Below are 22,209 nucleotides of genomic sequence, written 5' to 3' on the forward strand. Positions count from 1 at the left end.
GGGAAATCATTAGACTTTTATGATCATTACAATACAGATATCCCTTGCTTAGCCACTGCCTTGTTTAGTGACCATTTGCAATTATGATGGGGATGAAAAATCTTGCAGTTAAGACATTCACGTTACAGGTCTGTAAAACAAAGAAAAGCTGAAATAAAATTTTAAGCACAGTTGTGGTTTCACTTAGTAACCATGTCACTTAATGATCAAGTTGCCAGTCTCAATTGTGATCGCTAAACAAGGACTACCTATAATGCCAGTCTGACATGTTACTTTCATATAGGTAGTAGTCAGTGCTTTTTTTGTAAAATAAAAAGGTGCCGGAACTCACACATGTCATACAACCCGCCTTGCCCTCCCTACAAGGTTCCATCCAAAAAAGGTGCCGGAACTCCGTTCTGAGCGTTCTATGAGAAAAAAAGCCCTGGTAGTAGTGTATTTATAAGAAGGTGAACCATCTTAGAAGAGGCATTCCTTCTCTTATAATGTATTACCCAATCTCTTCTAAAATGGCTCCTTCTGATTTGTACAAACATCAACAAAAAGACTATGTAAGTGCTTTATTTATTTGTTGTTCTGAAAAAAATAATTACTATAAACAATCCTAAACCATTTTGCATTAAAGAAAGTTCCATTAAATCTACTGGAATTAAGCCTTAGGTGCCGTGGTGCTTAGGCTCATTGCTTTAACTTTTTAAAACTGCAAAGGGTGAAGCAATGATGATTTATTTAACTAGACAACAGGTCCATTTTTATTGTGCATCTTTAGTTGCCAACTCAGCTTCAATATGCCTCTTCCAGCTCAAAATCTGTTTCGTGTTAACAAATTCCCAAGTGTAGTTTTCATTGATTCATATCTTTTATGTTTTCAATCCTGACTCAGATCATCCATAAAGATTAGGGTGGTTTTAAATGACTTTCAACTTCAGCTATTAAGTATTCACACTCTTGTGCCTTGCGGTCCAAGCAGCAATTACACACTGCAATTGACTTGCAGCAATGGAATGGAAACATATTTTTTCCAAACTTGTGGATACAGTAACTATCTGTCTTCTCTAAACCAATAGCCATCAGCTGTGGAGAGCCACCTGCTGAAACTGTATTGCTATCCAGGTGAAGAATGCCAGGTTGGGAAAGGAACAGGGAGCAATTCGTAATTTTATAGTCTGTCGCCTTATCCCAATCTGTTTTCTTTACAAGACAAATTCAGGAAATTCAGGATATTCTTCTATTCAAACAGATGGGATCATCTCACTGTAGCACAGCTCAAAAAGAAAACGGACTTGATATTCCTAGCAAAGACAGTTAAAGAATTTCAAGCATTTAGGGGAAACAAGGTTACTAAAACTTGATTTCTCATTATGTTGCAGAAGGGCAACACCACTTTCTCTCCAGTTCCACTTGGCTCATTAGGTGCTAATCAGATAAACTCAGCATACCATAGCTAAACGGATTACAGCTAGAAAAGAAAACAATGAAATACAAATAAGCTAATCCTGAAGTTTCACAGAATCTCCAAGTCTGTGCGTGACAAGAGAAGAAAAGGGCTGGGTTAGACCAGTTAAGGGCTATATTTCTGTATGTGAAGGCTTTTCTGGATGAATGAGAAAGCTGCTTATTTTCTCTTAGTGGAAAAGTCACACGAACAATAATCTGCAGTCTATATTCACTGACATCTACAGGAGAAAAGCTGTAGTGTCAGATAGGATTGCAATTTATGTTCGTAAGATGCACTGTTAACACCATAGCTGTTTTGGGATAGGCAGTATAATTATTTTGAATCGGTATAAATGTGATTTGTGCCAAAGGTATTTCAGCTACCTGAAATGAGCAGTTTGAGTAGCTTTCTTGAAGTTCTGGCAAGCAGTTCATTTGATACAGGAAAGTATTAATGATTTGATTAAATGACTGCAATGCTATCCTAGCTTTCTTTGGAATCTTTTGATACTATTGTAGGTTATACTAAGCTTTCACAGATTTGTGATTTCATATAAGAAGAGAAAGAAATGATGGTCTTAGAAAGTAATTTAAAGATACAGGCTGGTGACGCATGTCCTAAGGAAGTCTGAAATAGAATTTCAACTCCACAAACTGATTAAGTTTAACAGAGATTTTTAAACTTTAAAAAAATTTACAATCTCTACACTAAAAAGCTTAATTTCTAAATTTTTACAAAACAGCAATCACTTTCCAATAGATAAAAAACAATCTGGAATCTCTCTTTCTCAGGCTATGTGCATGAAACTGGCAAGTATTAATCCATTGGTTAAAAATATGGGAAATCGAGAACAGACTTTATAAAATAAAACAGAAAAAGATACATTTTCCCCCATATTCCGCTTCCAAAAGATGAGACAACCTCTTTTTTTTCAACAAAAGCAAGAAAAGTGAACACTATGGCTCATAAGGGCAACATAATTGCAATTTTTATTTCTTTTATTTATTTATCTTTTATTTATTTCATAATTGCAATTTTTATTTATTTCATCCATTACCATATCTGTATCTCAGCAATGATAGAGATTTGACAATAGCAATCATGTACATTCTTGTCCCTATTTATATATCAAAAATACACAGTACTAGGAATTGATGTTGCAGGACAATTTTCATTTTCATTTTCATTTTGAAGAAAAAATATTTAAAAAGGATGTAGAAAGGTCTTTGGGCTGAATCAAGCTTTAGACAAGATCCCTATTATGATTTAGAGTATTTTCAGTCAACCAACCGATATTCAATTGACATAACAGTAATCTAGACCAACGTTAGATCACTCCACAATGGCTGGGAGATACTAGACACTAGATGATACTAGATACTAGATAATTCTTCTTCACTGCTATATTGGGGGTCCGCTCCAATCTTTTCAAAATGGCATACTTTACTATTCATTAATTCTTTCCTCACATTTATATAGCTTAACCATATTCCACGTTGATACAAAACTGTCTTTGTAGTTTTAATGTGAGATAAATTAAGAGAAGTGATTGTAGGAATTTCACTGGCTTCTTTGCCCTCCCCACTGAACATTTCACCTCTGATTATTCCCCAAGCCCATGACAACTTTAGTGTACTGTATAACAGCAGGTTATGTTTTGCCAAAATGGAATCTGCTTCTCTAGTCAGCCACCCTAGTGAGGATCTGCCGAGGATTATTGCTTCTTAAGAGGTTTTAGGCCAAGTGATAGTTTAGGAAGTAATTTTAAAAGGTATTATTCTGTCAAGCTTTTGGTCCTTGGTTTTGTACGGGCAACCATTATAGCTGACTTTCATTACTCTATTTTTTAAATTACTGTATTCCCAGTACCTGCATGAATTGGGACAGCATATAAATTCTATTACATAAATGAAGCCAATTAACAAAGCATTTTTATACTGTGATAAACAAGAATGAAACTATAAATCACAAATGGGAATCATGTCTTAGTTATGCTTAGAGTAGATCCATTGATTATAGGATCTAGGAGTCCTAGTGGACAACCGCTTAAAAATGAGCCAGCAGTGTGTGCTGCAGTCACCAAAAAATCGAACACAATCCTAGGCTGCATTAACAAGGAGATAGAATGAAGATCACATGAAATGTTAATATCACTTTATAAAGCCTTGGCAAGACCACATTTGGAATATTGCATCCAGTTTTGGTCACCATGATATAAAAAAGATGTTGAGACTCTAGAAAGAATACAGAGTACAGAAAAGAGCAACAAAGATGATCGGGGAACTGGAGGCTAAAGCATATGAAGAACGGTTGCAGGAATTGGGTATGTCTAGTTTAGTGAAAAGAAGGACTAGGATTGACATGATAGCAGTGTTCCAATATTTGAGGGGCTGCTACAAGGAAGTGGGGGTCAACCTAGTCTCCAAAGCACCTGAAGGCAGGACAAGAAACAATGAATGGAAACTAATCAAGGAGAGAACCAAGAACTAGACCTAAGGAGAAATTTCCTGACAGTAAAATCAATCAAACAGTGGAAAAGCTTGTCTTTGGAAGTTGTAGGTGCTCCATCACTGAAGATTTTTTAAGAAGAGATTGAACTGCCAAATGGTATAGGATCTCTTGCTTGAGCAGAGGAATAATGGACTAGAAGATGTCCAAGGTCCTTTCCAAATCTGTTATTCTGAAAATTGGAGAGCTTTCATTTCATAAAAACCTAAGTCTTGTACTGAATTGAAGCCCAGATTCCCTCTTTGATATTTTGTTTCATGTTTGTTTATTTATTAAACATGTTAAGCTACAAGCAATTGTGTCTATAACAGCAGAACAGTTTTAAACACAATTAAAAGAGATCTTAACTTAACACTGACCCCTGCACTTATTATCACTTAATTTCTGGATGATCTAGATTTTTTTTTTGCATAGCTAGTACAAATCAGGGTAACAGTTTCCTTTATTAAAATCAGAAAGAGAAGAACATATTTCTTTTTCATCACAACTGAACTGAGAAATAATTCACACTTTTCAATGTTTCTCAGAAACTGATAAATATAATGGGCAATATAAAAGATGATGGAGTAAGTCAGCAATCTGTGAAGGATGGACTCTTTGTCCAAGAGTTTGCTAATATCTTCTGCTACTACTGAGGGCATAATGTACAACCCAAAACATTAAACACATACAGTAGCTCATTTATGATCCAGTTTCAACCTGCTATACCTAGATAAGGATCTAGGTGTTGCCATAAGCTTCTTATTGCTTCAACCAAATACACAAATAAGAAATCAATTCTCACAGCTGCTCAAATTCCTAGTAAAAATACTTATCCAAAAATTTACATAAAGCAGATTTCCAACCACTTTGTCTAAATAGAAATCCAGACACTTAGAGCGAGATGCCTATAAAATCTGAGCAAGACCTTGGACAGCCATTTGTCCGGAATGGTATAGTCTCCTGCATGAGCAGGGGGTTGGACTATAAGACCTCTAAGGTCCCTCCAAACTCTCGTATTATTGTTCCTGTTACAATATCAGCTTTCATTGAGAGCACACCCAATGCAGCTCACAGAAGAAGGATAAGATTTCCTATAGGAAGCTCCATTGATCCTTGGGTGAACTGTGGTTTCTTAAATTTTACAGAGTGGAAGTTCTTTATGTTTTTAATTATTGGGAACTGCTGAAGAAAAGTACATTTCAATTGCACTTAGAGAAAGGAAAAGATTTGCTAAGGGAAGAAGATAGGAAAGACAAAATAGGAGACAAGAAAATCTGTTAAGGGACACAGGAAGAGAAACAGATGTCAAAAGCTACAACAATACTGGGAGAGGAAGTGATAAAAGTGCCTACCGCCATTTTTCCATTTGGATAGCTGGATGAATGTTACTTTATCTCATTATCATACATTGGCTAAAAAAGAGAGAGAGAGAGAAATACACTTATAAGGGGCAGAACAAAGTGAAACAACGTTTGATGACCTCCTTTTACCGGTCCCACTGTAGAAAGCATCCTCTCACAATGCATTTTGGTGTGGCATGCTGGCTTGACAGCTGCAGATAGAAAGACACTACAGAGGGTGGTGAGCACAGCACAAAACATCGTGGGCTGTCCCCTGATATCACTAGATGACATCGCCAGGGCTCGCTGCCTTAGAAGAGTGAGGAAAATCCTCAGGGACAACTCACACCCTGGTCAGCACTTCTTCACTCTCCTACCATCGGGTAGGAGATATAGAAGCATAGCCAGCCGCACCAACAGGCTGAAGAACAGTTTCTACCCATGGGCTGTCAGACTCCTGAATGGAAAATAATTCCATGTCAACACAGTATGATAGACTTGCGTTGCCGGCGCATTGAGCAAAAAGTTCACATGGTGCAATAAGATTGTGTGTTTATTAGTAGGATTCACTGGCTTAGGATTTTTTTCCTTTTTTTGTCTTCACTGTGAGTTGTGTTGGTGGGGGCTGTACGAAGGGAGGCTCAGCCAATCTCATTGTAGACATCAGTTGTACTCTGACAATAAACGTTGATTTGATTTGACAGAAAAATGAGCTAAATTATTTCAATTCTTCAGAACGGAAGAAGCTTCTTGGCTGAGAAGTGAAACATTTTCAAAGTAAAAAACTGAGAAAGTTCAGATGCCTTTGAAAAAAGCACCTTCGGGACAACCATGACCTGGGTGATTGATAACCTCCACAAACATCCCAAAATGGAACTTTTTCATTTTTCCAGACAGCATATGGAGGGTTCCAGGTGAGAAAAGCTGAGCTGGTTTGCAGTACACGTAATACTGAGAGAGAGACAGTATTTTTTTATATTATTGTAAATGTAAAACAAGACAGAGAGAAAATTCAACACATATAATGAAAGGCGGTTCAGAATATGAGTCATTTGAGATAAAGCCTTAAAACAGCACAGCTGTTTCTCTCATTGAAATCTCAGAATAGAAGCCGCCTTTAAGAAAATCTACAGCGTCAGTGAATTGTAAAATAATTCAGTAACTTAGAAAGATTCTCAATGAAGAATGAGAATTTATCATAGTTAGGAAATTAGAAAAACAAAGAATCCAATGGCTCCATCTAATGGCCAAGGCTAAAAAAAGCAATAATTATAAAGACATTCAAATGATAGCATCTGAGGTACCTTATATGAATGTGGATGTTCAACAGGATCTAACCTCGGTTAGAATTTGAATGGAAACCCATTTGGGAAAAGCAGGGCTGATGGCTAGATTGGAAATATCCTAGAATAGTGTTTGTCAACTATGGCAATTTTAAGATGCGTGAACTTCAATTCCTGTCTTAAAAAGTTGCCACAGTTGAGAAACACTGTCCTGCAAGGTGGCATTGGTGAACTACTTGCATACTAGTGGCAAGAAAACAATAAATATTCTCATAGCGTCACCACGAATCAACTCAACTCAAAGGAAGTATTTTCCCTTGTTTGGGAAATATTCCTATCAATAATCCAAGATAGATGGATGGATGGATGGATGGATGGATGGATGGATGGATGGATGGACGGGTGGGTGGATGGATGGATGGATGGATAGGTAGGTAGGTAGGTAGATAGATAGATAGGTAGGAAGATAGATAGATAGATAGATAGATAGATAGATAGATAGATAGATAGATAGATAGATAGATAGATAGATAGATAAACCTTTACTGTCATTTTTTACCATGGGCACAATGGCACACAGTAAAAATGAAATTTAATTGCTGGCTCTCAAAGTGAACACATACATAACACACATTTAAAATACTATATACAACATATCTATAGACCTATATCCTTACATATAAGTAACATACAAATATTAATCACATCGTAGTAATAATATAATATAATATAATATAATATAATATAATATAATATAATATAATATAATATAATATAATATAATATAATATAATATAATATAATAATACAATACAATACAATACAATACAATACAATACAATACAATACAATACAATACAATACAATACAATATAATATAATATAATATAATATAATATAATATAATATAATATAATAGTAGCTGGGAACCTGGTACTAAAGAAAACGCTGAGCCAGACTGACCATTCAAAAAAGAGATTTAGTTCTGCTACATCTCAGGTCACTTTCCCAGACCAATTATAGGAAGATGTCAAGAACTGAACCTGTGAATACAAGTAGTCCTTGACTTACAACCATTCAGTGACTGTTCAAAGTTACAGTTCTGAAAGAAGTGACTTATGAGCAATTGTGGCTGTCAGCTGAGGATTCCTCGTATGCATTTATTAAAACAGTTGGTCTGTTTTAGGCTTTTCACCACTAAAAGTTGTAGAAATGAGATCAAAGATATGGTAAAAAAAAATCCACTATTCAAACTTACCACTGATGACTCTCAGCACTTGATGGATCCAAGTTAACTGCATTCTCTCCAACAAGTTTTCCTGAAAAAGGTTCATTTTACAGATTTTAACAATATGCATAAAGTGATATTAGATCATGCTCCATTCACTCAACAATAAATACAATTATATATTGACTATGACATTAAATTGGGAATCTTGTGTGGCTCCCTTAACCGAAGATTGGTACACTCCTTCTATCTGGGATGGTCGTCCTCTTCCACCGAGCGCGCAGCTTCGGAAGGGACGCACGTGGAGCGGTGAGGAAGGGGACACCCGCCTAACCAGCCAGATCAGCCGAATCAACCCTGGCGATCAATGGGGTGACAGATGTTGCAGCCATATCGCCCTCACATCTGTTGTATGGCTCCAGATTAATTTAATTCAGCAGGACACACATCCAGGATAAAACCAGTGTGATATAGTGATTAAGATCCTGGACTAGGCAGGGGACATCCAGGTCCAAGCTGCCCCTCAGCTGTAGAGCCACTGTCTCTCAGCCTAACCTTGTTGGCAAGGCTGCTTTTATGAGAAAGTAGGAAAAGGCACGTTACCTTCCATTCTTAGAGGAAAGATGTACTGTACGTCTAATAAATAAATAGACATATTCAGCTTTGCAATTCTTATTTTGAAAAATACAATGCCTGTTTTGGTAGAAAATTGAAAAGAACCTGAAACAAAATAAAACCTGAAGCCCTTCCCCTAGCATTCCCTGTGTATTCAAAACTGAACTGGGGCAGAGAAGCTCCTTCTCTGAAATTCCACTAACATACACGTTCAGCTAAATATTCTCATCATCCTTCTTGGTGGGAAGCTGTCCTGGTACAAGCAAAGAAAAGTAAAGAGGGAATCAGATTAATACCCAGCAGGATTGTTACCTAAATTATTTCTTTGCCTCAACTGACTAAATGAACGACGTCTTATTTTTAGCAGAAGCAATAATAAAACAGCATTCCCAATATATTTCTAGTTTGAACAAATTTGCCTTAAAATCTATTTGAACAGCCAACCTTCAGCCGCATAATTCTTTTTCTCCTCAGCATCTGTGGTTAACTCAAACATGTCCCCGTAAGCTCGAGCAAGTCTCCAAAGAAAGGCAGGATGGTTTCGGTACTGCTTGCAAGCACAGAGATGAATTAGTTTGGCTTTATTGCAGAGGCCTTTTGACATATTTAAAAATGAATGTTCCCCCCCAATTCCCCACGTGCCATTCTATAAGTCATTGCATTGTCTTGTATTTTAAATTCATTGGCCTTGCAGGTTTTCAAGGCCTTTTGGATACCACTTAGAATAGGAGCCAAGATCTCATGGGGGCCCTAATTCCAGAGAGAAGGTGCTACTACAGACATTGTACCCTTCCTGGGCACCAAAAGATGACGCTGTTTAATTGTGGAGACTCAGAATGCACTTATTCCTCCAGATTAGTAACCCCAAATAAATGGCCCTACCTCACAAAAAACTTTTTCCAGAGTTTTCTGTTGCAGCAAATAATAGGATCTGGAATTTAAAGTTTCTGCAGGATCTAAAATTTAAAGTATCTGCAGCAAAGTAAGATTTTTCTGCTGTATGGCCTGATAGATTTCTATAGATAGTGACATGGAAACAATAAAGTGTTTTTTTTCCTTTCTGCAAACTGAACTAATACAGCTTATTTTGACCCTTCAAATGTGTTTATCTAACCACTGAAATTCATTCATTCTTTCATTCAGATCATATGTGTGCCACATAAGGAATGTTGAAAACATGCAATGGGGTTTTGTACAAATTGGCTGCCATGATGGCTACATCTAGCAATAGCCATTGGCAACATGTAAATTGGCATCTCCCCTATGCATTAAAGACTCTTTTATCACCTGAGCTAACTTTTGTCTTTCTTTCCTATGCAAGGGGGCTGCTTCTGAAGAAAGCATCACTTTTATTTCTTTAGAAAGGCCACAGACATTATACATGATGCAGTGCCAGCTCCCTGCCACCATTTTCATTTTAGCATAAACAAGATGGATCTCGACAGACGTGAACACTGGGCTCTATCTAACAAAATGAAATTCAATGTAAAGAAAAGTAAAGCCTTATACTTAGGCAAGAAAAACCAAAAGTACACGTACAGATTAGGTGAAACCTGGCTTAATAGCAGTAACTGTGAGATGGATCTCGGAGTCCTAGTGGGCAATCAATTAAATATGAGCCAGCAGTGTGCGGCTGCAGCCAAAAAAGTCAATGCAATCCTAAATTGCATTAACAGAGGGATTGAATCAAGATCACATGAGGTACTACTAGCACTCTATAAAGCCTTAGTAAGACCACACCTAGAATATTGCATCCAGTTTTGGTCACCACACTATAAAAAAGATGTTGCAACTCTAGAAAAAGTGCAGAGAAAAGCAACAAAGATGGTTAGGGGTCTGGAGGCTAAAACATATGAACAATAGGTGCAAGAACTGGGCATGGCTAGTTTAATGAAGAAAAGGACCAGGGGAAACATGATAGCAGTGTTCCAATATTTGAGGGACAGTCATAGAGAGGAGAAGACAATCTATTTTCCAAAGCACCCAAACACTAGACACGAAACAATGGATGGAAATTGATCAAGGAGAGGTTCAACATAGAAATGAGAAATTTTCTGACAGAAGAATCAACCAATGGAACAGCTTGCCTTCAGAAGTTGTGGGTGGAGGCTTTCAAGAAGAGACTCAACAGCCACTTGTCAGAAATGGTATAGGGTCTCCTGCTTGAGCAGTGGGTTGAACTAGATGACCCACAAAGTTCCTTCTAACTCTTGTTTTTCTATTTTAAGTTCCTACCAACCTTGCTTTGCCTCCTTCATTCTTGTACTAAATTCCTTATTGTATTCTGGAAACAAAATGGGAAGTCCTTGGTTGCTGCTGGAACCCGTGATGGGAAATTAACCAAGGAGAGAAGCAACCTAGAACTGAGGAGAAATTTCCTAATGGTGAGAGCAATTAACCAATGGAACAGATTGTCTTCAGAAGATGTGGGTGATCCATTACTGAAGGCTTTCAAAAAGAGACTAGACAACATTTGTGTGAAATGATATAAGGTCTCCTATTCAAGCAGAGGGTTGGACTAGAAAACCACTAAGGACCCTTCCAATTCTATTATTCTATGTTCTCTCTAATCCCACAGTAAAAGCCCACAAACGTAATGTGGGAAGAAAGCCTATGCTGGTCTGTTGGCAACCAGAAAAGGGAAACCAGGAGAGCAGAACTTGACAATGGATGAAGTGCAGTGGTTAGAATGCAGCATTGCAGGCTAATTCTGTACAGCAGTTCGAACCTCACTGGCTCAAGGTTGACTCAGCCTTCCATCCTTCTGAGGTCAGTAAAATGAGGATCCATATTATCGGGGGAAATGTACTGACTCTGTAAACCACTTAGAGAGGGCCATAAAGCACTGTAAAGCGGTATATAAATCTAAGTGCTATTGCTAAATGCTATTTCCCATCTGCACTGAATAAACATAACCACTTATATAGGGAGCCCACTCTCAGCAAATATTTGGGAATGCTAATCAAAGGGCTCACTTTTAAGTAATGGGATTTTTCCCCCCCTTAAAACCAATCTGTTCAAATCTATCCTTAAATTTTAAGGTGACTAATACTTTTAAAAGGACGCCACGGAAGGCCCTGAACTATCAACTGTACCTCCTCTTCTCTTTCGAGCAATAGTTTGAAGCTTTCTCTTTTCTCATCTTCCGAGCCACCATGAATTCTGTCCACCTCCTGCAGAAGATTAAATAAATCTTTTTGTTCTTCTGGCATCAAAGAAGGTACAGAGGAATTGGTCCATCCTTTTTCCTCCTCGGATTCTCCTTCAGTATCAGTATGAGCTGTCACGTAACTAAAACAGAAGAGGGGAAAATATAACCTCTTCTTGAAAACCAACATGGTTATATTGCCGCTTTTAACTGTTATTTTTTCCCCTTCTAATTAACACATCTTAAGAATGCGGCAAAGTTGTTGAGCATTTTCATTAATTTTGCAACATCCACAGACAGACCAATTACATTACGCTTAAATCAGGCACAGCTCTATGGTACTTTGCACTACGGATACTCCTTGACTTACAACCATTCGTTTAGTGACCGTTCAAAGTTACAATGGTACTGAAAAAAGTTACAACCATTTTTCACACTTATGATCCTTGCAGCATTCCCCTCCCCCCATGGTCACATGATCAAAATTTCGATGCAAGGTAACTGGCATGTATTTATGATGGCTGCAGTCCCAGGATCATGTGATCACCTTTTGTGACCTTCTGACAAGCAATGACAATGGGGAAGCCAGATCCATTTAACTATTATGTTACATCTTCAGTGATTCACTTAACAACTGTGGCAAGAAAGGTCATAAAACGGGGCAAAATTAATTTAACAACCATCTTGCTCAGCAATGGAAATGATGGGCTCAATTATAGAAGAACTACTTGTACCGTATAATATTTTTTTTAAAAAAAACCTATTCAGTTTACAGTGACATTTTTGATGTTGAAACATAAAGCCAATCTGAATTTAATGAAACTTAGCAACTACAAATTTTCCAATAGATATTATCCATATCTTCAGTTTCAGCTGAAATGTTTATTGTTTTAAAAGGAAGAAAATAATTTCTTGAAAATTATTCTTCAGACAATTGAATTGTAGAAAACATACACAATGGAATTACGGGTTTTTAAAGGCAACCATTTGGAACTAACAACATTTCTATGCCAAATCAAAAATATTCTGACATTTAAAGGCATTAAGATTTATTATGGCAGTCAGTATCATTTACTGAATCACAAGACCTTGAGACAAGATAAATTATCTCTTAGGTTCCAATGAAAACATTTCAATCCTTTAAAACAAAAAATCAAGGTCTTGTTCTTAGCCTTGAGAAGACTGTACTGCATATTACAAGTTGTTGTTGTAGTTCTTAAGTGTTTGTCCCACAAGGTTTCATAGTCTGCTTGTTTTTGATCTGTGCTCACCTTTGCTTCTTTATAGCAAAGCTATCAATGAGTGATGCAACAAGTGAGTTTGTTTTTCAGCTGTTTTACTGCAGAATCCAAAATTCTGGGAGTGACTGCCCTAAGTCTACCCACTGGACTTCTGTGAATGAGGAAGGACTAGTACTCTCTGCTTCTAGTCCCGCTAGATCTTACTGGCTCTCTTGGTGTAAAATTTGTTATGCCAGTGAAATTCAAGCCATCAAATTCATAACCACAAGTCTGCAAATACTGTATTGACCTACTACAAGTTTTACAACAGCTTTTTTATCTGCTGTAAGTTGCTTTTGTCTATGAAAATTAGTACAGCCATTATCAGGGAAGGAGAAGAATTCTACTTCAGTTTCTCTCTCTACAGCTTATAGATTATAAATAAAGGAGACAAAATAGCAGCTGCGTTGGTAAAGACAACCCTTATGGGTAAATCAACCCTTTAGAGAGAGGCCGGATCCAAGCATATTGGCCTTCCACTTCAATAAAAGGAAAGATCTCAAGAAAGTCCCCCAAATTGACATACCTAATATTTTCCCCTCCTTTTTCCTACAGTAACAACCTTGTGACATGGCTAGGCCTCAGAGACAGTTTCTGGTCCCAAGTCCCTCAGTTGCTTTTCATGTCTAAAGGAGACCTAGAACTCAAAGTCTCTTGGTTTCTAGCCCAGTACCTTAACCATTATACCAAACTCTCTCAACACTAGAATGTGCCCAACATCAAATATTTTGTGGGATGAGATCCTGGAAAAACCATCAGTGGGCACTGCTTACCATATTTCATCTTTTTGCTCAAAAGTAGTAGGAACTTTCATCGATTGTCTTTTAGTGGTTAATTTTAGAACTGTAGGCAAAGTGCATGTCGATCATCACATAGGTCAATTACATTTATTTTGCTTTGTCTATACATATCTAGGCAATTGCCTATACAATTCCTCCACTCTATATTCTGTTTCACATATACATATCAAAACCCTGTGAGATACAAAAAGGAACAAGACAGGGATACCCACTCACTCCTCTCTTGTTTATTTTGCTTTTTGGAATACTAAATAGAGATATAAGATGAGAGGATTGTGGGAGTAAAGATTTAAAAAGAAAACCTGTAAGTTAAGGGTTTTTCCAGATGACTTGGTGCCAATTCTGGAAGATCCTTTAAAAGGAATTGAAATATGAATGGGCAAATTAAAAGAATTTAGTGCACTAGCAGGTTTTAAGATTAATAAACAGAAAATGAAGCTATTAAGAAAAATATGAAAATAGAAGATAAAAAAATTGATGAATAAGGTAATTTTTAAAATTGAGAAGAAAGTAAAATATCTCTGACAAATATTAATTGTATGTTATTTCAAAATAAGTATTAAGACACGGAGTAAAGTTAATAAGACATGTTAAGATGGGAGAAACTACAACTCTCATTGTTGGGGAGAATTTTTGTGATAAAAATGAATACCTTGCCTAAATTATGCTTTTGTTTCAGACAATATCTGACTTGACAACTGATGTACCATTTAAACAGTGGCAGAAGAATACATCTATATTTGTGTGCAGCGTAAAAAAGACAAGTTAAATATAAGGTGTTATCAAATACAAAGACAAGAGGAGGATTGAGTTTACCCGATTTGAAACTGTATTTTGCAGCTCGTTGTTTGGTTTGGATGAAAGAGTGGATGTTACTGAGAAATAGAAAGCATTTGGAGTTAAAAGAACATGACCCGAGATTTGGGTGGCATGGATATTTATGGTACGATAAAGTTGAGGTTGATGTGGATTTTAAAAATCATTATGTTAGATGTGCCATATTAAGAATAGGGAAATCCAGGTTGTGCCCCAAAACACCTTTGCGGCTCTCAGCACAAGAAGCATTTTACAGGCGAGAAATAATAGGCAAATAGAAATGGTTAACTTATTGTGAGATACTAGAATTTTGTCAAGACAGCTGTAAAATAAAATCAAGAGAAGAATTGATGGCCGAGGAATATAGCTGTCAGTATTTTTTTTATTTACAATTAGAAAGATTTAAAGTTAGATAAAAAGAATTAATAGTCTGAATATTCTAAGATTGAGTTTGAAATTTAACTGTGTACAAATGATGAACATGTAATTGCTAAAATGTATAAACTTTTATTAAAATTTAAAAACAGATGAAACATTGCATGATAAAGTGGCTAAAAATCTTGGTTATAATACACAGATGGAACAATGGGAAAACAAATGACAGAAATGATTGAAATGTACACTCTCTTATAATTTTAAAGAGGATTTTCATAAATATACCATTGGTATACCGTACAATATGTCACAAGAGAAAATGTGTAAAGGCACATCAAATTTATATTGGAAATGTGAACAAGGACATTTTATCCTTTTTAATGAACTTATGAAAAAGCTAGAACAAATACATACAGTTATTGAGAGAACTTTAAAAATTAATATACAGTCTTTCTTTTGGGATTTATGGACAAACATTTGGAAAAAAGTGATGGAACTTTGTTTTTGTACACGGCTGCAGTGAGATTATTGTCTGCATGATAATAGAAAGATGTGTCACAACCCACAATGAAGGCATGGATGGTGAAGACGATAGAACTTGCTGAGATAGTTAAATTGAATTCTTTGATCAGAGAAAAGACAATACTTATGGTTATTGCTGAATGTAAACCCTTTGAAGACCTTTTGCTTGAAACAGGAAAAAAATGAACCTATAGCTTATGGTTTTGATGATTAGACAGGGTAGATTATAGAAAGAAGAGGGTTATGTTGTAAACATTGAGTATAAGGTAAAATTATACTTGTACTTATAACTGCTGCAAACAAAATTGGAAGTTATTTTTTGAAACTTTTTTCTTTCTTGTCTGTTTTTTTTCACTTTAATTTTTTCTGTCCTTGCACCTTTATCTTTCTGTTGGATTTTTTTCCCCTTTTCTTATATTAATTTGTATTGGTTTTTATTTTCCTTTGAAAAAAATGAATAAAAATTATACATAAAAAGTACCTTGCTTTTCTGGACTTTTTTATCTTTTAAAAACTAAGCATTTCATGAACACAAACCCAAGTATTTTTAAAATACTCACCCGCCTTCACTTTCAGCTTCTTCAGAACTGGTGGTATCAGATATGCCTGGAGTGGCTGCCTCGATCTTTCGCTTCTTTGCAGGCCTGTGCAAAGGGCTGGTTCTGCGGCTTTCTGCTTTTCCTTGAAGTTCATCCCGAACAAGTTCATCCAACTTTGGAATAGCTTCTTTCAAAAACGTCAGTTCTCTTTTAAGTTCTTCCACACTTATCACCAGGCCATTCAATTTCTCCAATATCTGAAGCTGTCTTCCTTGTAACAGCAAAGCTGTTGTTTCTTCTTGGTGAGTTTCATATGGAAAATCTATTAAATCAAAACCGTTGGCAGAATTTGGAAATACAGGCCAATGCATAGCTTTGGTGCGTTTGTGCGTCTTCAGATACCAACACAGGACATAGGTTACTCCAGCAGCTCCTGCCATCAAGCTAAATATTAGCTTTTTGTTTTCAAAGTGGGACATGCCTGCTGCTTCTGAAATAGTGTACAAAGCAGAAAAGAAACCATAGTTTAATGCTTTATGTGAAATACTTTGCTTTTTGAAAAAGGCAGGCGACAGGCGCAGGTCATTCTTTTTTATGTTCTCCATTTTGTTATGATTCTTAATGAAGAGGCAATTTGGGCTGCTATCTTAAAGATATGCATCGAAGATTTACCGTACACATCAAAATTTGGAGGTGTGCATGATGCCTTCATATGGGTCTGGTTTTCAATCTGGCCACATTTTAAATACAGGTAGTCCTCAACTTACAACAGTTCATTTAGTGGCCGTTCAAAGTTACAACAGCGCTGAAAAAAAGTGATTTATGACCATTTTTCACACTTACGACCATTGCAGCATCCCCACGGTCAGGCAATCAAAATTTAGGAGCTTCGCAACTGACTCATATTTATGACGGTCGCAGTGTCTTAGGATTTTACCTTTCGTGGTACCTTCTGACAAGCAAAATCAATGGGGGAATCAGAGTCACTTAACAACCGAGTCACTAATTTAACAACTGAAGTGATTGATTCACTTAACAACTGCGGCAACAAATGTTGTAAAATGGGGCAAAGTTCACTTAATCAATGTTTCACTTAACAACAGAAACTTTGGGCACAATTGTTGTCATAACCCAAGGATTACCTGTATCTGGCTGATTTGAAATGAGGTTCTAAAATCTAATCTATCTGAACCCTAATTTGATTCTATTCTACATAGCAAAGTACTGTATATTTTCCTTTGAAGAGTGAGTAGGCCATAAATACTTTAAACTTCAAAAAATTCTAAGCAGTAGATTCAAATTTTCTTTTGCCCAATTCTCCCCCCAAAATTACATTTATTGTAGTCATACCATCTTTCCCATTCATAGGCTAATAGAGCAATTATTAAGTTCCATATTAAGGATCAATAGTTTTCATGTGATGGTAAAGACTGAATTTTCCAAGATAATTCGAAGCCACAAATGAACAGAATGGTAAGTACATTTACTTTTGTGCTGAATGATATGTATTTCAGTAATCTTCTATATTTCTGTTATGAGCGTTGGGGCAGCAACTGAATATAAAGCTATTCAAGAGATGAACAGACAGAAATTAAGGCAGCTCAATAATCTATCCAAGGCAATGATGAAAACTTAGTTTCAATGTCATGTATATCAGAGGTCCCCAACCCCCAGTCTGTGGACCGGTACTGGGCCACGGCATGCCAGCAACCGGTTCACACAAACAAGCAAAGCCCCATCCATGAAATGCAGGCAGCACACAAAACCACGCACCCTCCGGTCCATGGAAAAACTTTTCTCCACAGAACCAGTTCCTGGTGTCCAAATGTTTGGGGACCTCTAATGTATAAGCGGAGTGATTGTAATCGGGAAATTCAAGACAATTCTATTTATATTATAGCCTATGGGCCTTTCTCTACTATTGAAATAACATGTTGTCCATTCAGCTTTGATGTGGCACAAAAGAACCCCAACACAAAAGTTGCTGTCCCTAGTGACCACCCGTCAGGTTCTATGGTGTCTATCTGGAGTCACTGCCAGGTGAGTATGGCACTCATACCGGTAATAAGCAAAGTGTTGGTGTTTGCCTCTGGCTTGGCTCCACTTTCCTTTTCAATACATCACCCGCCAGCAAGTAAAAACATCCCCTAAACAGGCACTGCAGCAGGGAGGGCAAGGACCTCACTTCTGGATACACACTTGTACACTAGTTTGTCTATTGTTCCTCCCACAGCTCAAAATTTCAAGTTTAAGTAATGTGGAATACAGAAATGGGACACAAGGCAGAAATAGCCCAAATTAGGTGGGAGTCAAGATTCTTCCATGTCTGCACAAATAAAAAGTGAGTAGCTATCGGACAACCAAGTATATTCTTGGCAGAAGCAGAGGGTTTAGAAATAATAAATGCTGGGAAATAAATAGTTGCAATGGAACATGCTGCCCTCTAAGTGCTCATGGCAGAACTGATCACATATATAATAGATCAATAGGTTTGGGACTTTCCCCAAAATTCAGATTTTATATATCTTAGAGCAGTGGTAAAACAGGTTGGCTTAATACAAATCTTCACTTCAGTAGACCAATTCAAAGGAGAGGATATCAGTTATTTACAAATATCCATTAAATTAGAGACTTGTCACTTTGTATCATTTGCATAATGTCTTTATGCAAATGTTGTTAATCAATGTGTAAAAACAGATTTGTTCTGTGCAAAGCCAATTGCACTGATCTTTGATAGATCAAGGTTTCACTGAAATTTAAAACCAATGCAAAGGTGACAGGACAAGGCTGTTTACATTATTGGTCTGGAATGAGAAGAGGACAGTCTTATGGGGTCAAGGATAAAGATTGATAAATTCATACTATGGGTGCATTATATTAAGGTGGATATGGGGCAGGAACTAAATCACAGGCATGATGCCTACATTCTTTTGAAGAAATAACAATTTTCCAAATTAGTTTAGAAGCCACCTTGCAAATGATGTTGCAATCCTGGAAAGTATACACTCTGGCCTGCGAGTAAACAATTCATACTGTTGAAACTATCCAGCTCCAGCTCTCCAAACACTGCTAAAGACTTGGTTGGCTTGCTTCAGGATAATCATTCATTAGATTTCTAAAACGTTACTTAGAAGCAGATATTAGTTAAATCTCATACTCTGTATGGTAGCAAATAATTAAAAAAAATCAGTTTCAGGTAAGAGTATCCAGGATCATAACTATATATTCTGTTGGATCAAATAATCTAACGACTAATAACTAATGAAAGGCTAACCTCCGAACTAAGCTAAATTCAGGAAAGGTTATTTCTAAGTAGATCTGCCCAGTGCTTTTTTTGTAAAAGAAAAAGGTGCCGGAACTCACACATGTCATACAACCCGCCTTGCCTACCCTACAAGGTTTAATCCAAAAAAGGTGCCGGAACTCCGTTCTGAGCGTTCTATGAGAAAAAAAGCCCTGGACCTGCCTATGCTTGTTTTTTAGATATTTATTACAACAGAGCAAAAACTTTGGAGAGGTAGTCTCCCTGTGACTTAATAATACTATTCATTTCTAGGGTGCCTAAAACTTTAACGGTGTTCTCTTCCCAGAAAGCCTGCCTTCTAACTCTGCTGTCCTCAATGCTTTAGGCGAGTTGCTAAGCTGAACGTGTGGGCTGTCTTGCCAACCGAAACAACCACGCATAACCCGAAAATCTATGCATGCTCACTGTGGACATACTATCACAAGAAACTGCGCTGTTGACAGCCTGAACCGAGCAGAGGGCGCCTAGGCGCAAACTACGCGAGCCTCTGGCGCTGTCGAGGAGGAAACACGCATCCGTGCAGCCGCATCTGAGCGCCTCTTCTCCTTCAGCCAGCCTCCGTTTTCCCCTTCGAAGGACGCGGAAGACACGCTCAGTCTCAGCGTTTCCACCTACCAGGGAAGCCCTCCCGCCGGCGCTCCGATCCGGCTCGCCACCGTTGCTGCGCTCCCGCCGCCTCCTTCCCCGCTTCCGCACCTGAGCCTGCGGAGAGACAGCGGCGGAGCAACGCTCAAGGGCCGCCCACACAGTTTGAGACCCGGATACGGATGGGCGGGCGGTGGACAGCCGCTCCCGGCAAAGCGCCGCTTCTTAATTGTTCGCCAGATGCGCTGGACGGCAGCTCCCATCATCCCCTGCCAGCGCCGCTTGGTGGGCCGGTGGAAGTTGACCTCCAACACGGCTCGAGGACGCTTTTCATGGAGCTGGGAGGACTTCCGGGGTCCTCTGTCAGGGATGGGAGACCTTGTCAGTCTCCTGGAGTGCTCGCCATGCAAACGGGGAGTCAAATTGGCAGGTTCTCCTCCGCTGCTCCTCGTCTCGGAGATCTCGGATAGCGGATACCGGCGGAAACTATTAGTATGCCCGCTTATCCGAGGTTGCCTCCATTGCATGTAATAGGAGTTTTGACGTAAATATTTGGCTGTTTTGTTTAGGGTAGGGGAAATCTGAAATGCATTTCAGGTGAATGCATGGGAGTGAATGCGATTTGTCTCCAAATCACCAGAAATTCATTTTGGTTATACCAGCGATGCAGCTGCTAGTTGAAAATAATCTTTGGAAAACGACCTTGTACTGTTTACTTGACGATAGCACAACAAATGAGCCAGAATACTTTTTTTAATATGTAAATTGGGAAGGAAGGATTCCAAACCTTTAACCTTGTGTTAAATTATGTTATGTAGTGGCACAGTTGCCAAAGACAGTAAAAGTACTGTACTTTTTTTTCCAATCAATTTGCAAGTAAATCCTTTAAATTACATTTTAAATAGTAATTTACACTCTAAAACTATTTTGATATTTTACATGTTATCCTAACATATTGTATAGAGTGATGGACAAACATTACAGAAACTTATTTGATTGTAGAAACCAGTACCCAGATTCCTAGTTGTGAATAAAACTCTTGATTGTTGTGTCTCAGTTTGTCAGTCATGAGGGGAAAAATGGTAGCAAAAGAAACCGTATAAAATGCCTTGAATTTTTGGAGGACATAAAATGTAGTCAATAAATATGTCCATTACTAGCCATTTGAGTCCAGTCTCCTGTGCAAGGTAGGAATCCAAATGATGGGTTTCTAGCTTCTGCTGAACTCATCCAATACAGGGGAACACAGCCTCTGTGGATAATAAATTCAACTTGATTTGTGGAGAAATTTATTTTGGCTACTAATGGTGGAGCCTACAGGAGGGGTTCACTGTGACCCTTCTAGGCTTTTGCATCTGGTGGAAGGAATTTCTCCTTCCTCAGCCTTAATTCTGCCTTCTGGTATTTCTTCTCAGCTTCATCTCTGGCCAAGAAAAAACAGCTTTTTCTTTTCACTTGCATCCAATGAAAAGATACAAAAAGAAAAATAGAAGGAAGCAAAATGTGAAAGAAGACGTGCACAGCAGAAGTGGAATTCTTTCCCTCCCAGAGATTTCGATTCTAGAGTCATGCAAAGTAACAAAGGGTTCTGCAAAAAGTCCTTGGGCGTGGGATACGAAGAGGCCAGTGGCCAAGGGAGCCATGATCAGGTGCTGCCACCTGGAGAACACAATCACTTTTATCATCTACCAGAGATAAAGGCACTTGGCATGCCATGACTTAGTCCAAAAGACTCTATCCCATCTCCCTGTCCCAGGAAGGAAGCCAAAGAGCAGCCAAAACCTCCCTCGCCTTCGCACTGACATATGAAGCAACCTCATGTCCCTCCTTTGCACCAGCATAACAATAAAAGGTTTGAGAAGCCTTTAGGATGGACATGTTATTAGAAGAGGACCAGATCTAGTTAGAATGAGAAAATGCCTAGCTGAATTGTGTGGACATACCAAAATGTCAAACAACATTTGCCCAGGTTCCAGGCAACAAGGCATTACTTCAAAGATGGGAGTACATTGGAACTGGAGAGAGAGAGTTGCATCTTATTGTGCCTTAAACAAGATCTCGAGAAGATTGAGGGCACCAGGCCACATTTTTTTTTGGAATTTCCCATTTCTCTCCTGCTCTACCTTCTTTGGAATATCACAGTTGATGTTCTTGGCAGAGAGAAGGAACACATGCAGTAGATATGGAGATACAAACGCAATAGGGAGGAAGTCTTATCAGAGGAGTTATCTCACCCATGTTCTTGAAGTCCATGTGGCTACTCATGGCTCACGGAAGTAAGCAAAAATAGTTTCAGGAATCACAGGATATCTCAATGGGACCATGAGAGTTGTTCTGAATCTCGACCCCCTGAAGAAATCCATCAGGCTCCAAACTTTTAGAATGGAAACTCTGAAATCACAACATGGGTCACCGTACCAAACAATTTTACAGCCTCAGCGGATCC

At 38.0% G+C, this 22,209-nt stretch overlaps 1 protein-coding gene across 2 annotated transcripts in view; it reads right to left on the minus strand.

The window, feature by feature from the left end:
• The window catches only part of RMDN2 (regulator of microtubule dynamics 2), a 33,875-nt gene extending 13,857 nt beyond the window's left edge, over positions 1-20,018 (minus strand). Inside the window, exons 1-6 of one of the 2 annotated variants that reach the window (XM_081333671.1) lie at positions 19,794-20,018; positions 15,896-16,364; positions 11,490-11,685; positions 8,839-8,941; positions 8,383-8,415; positions 7,810-7,870 (exon numbers count right to left, since the gene is read on the minus strand). In XM_081333671.1, coding sequence (XP_081189797.1) covers positions 7,810-7,870; positions 8,383-8,415; positions 8,839-8,941; positions 11,490-11,685; positions 15,896-16,353 — 851 coding nt within the window. In that variant the 5' untranslated portion in view covers positions 16,354-16,364; positions 19,794-20,018. The remainder of the gene's footprint in view (positions 1-7,809; positions 7,871-8,382; positions 8,416-8,838; positions 8,942-11,489; positions 11,686-15,895; positions 16,365-19,793) is intronic. The other variant, XM_081333672.1, reaches the window with a different exon arrangement.
• Positions 20,019-22,209: the final 2,191 nt, after the last annotated feature.

This window comes from Vipera berus (genome assembly GCF_964194415.1).
Source record: "Vipera berus genome assembly, chromosome: 1".
Taxonomy (NCBI): domain Eukaryota; kingdom Metazoa; phylum Chordata; class Lepidosauria; order Squamata; family Viperidae; genus Vipera; species Vipera berus.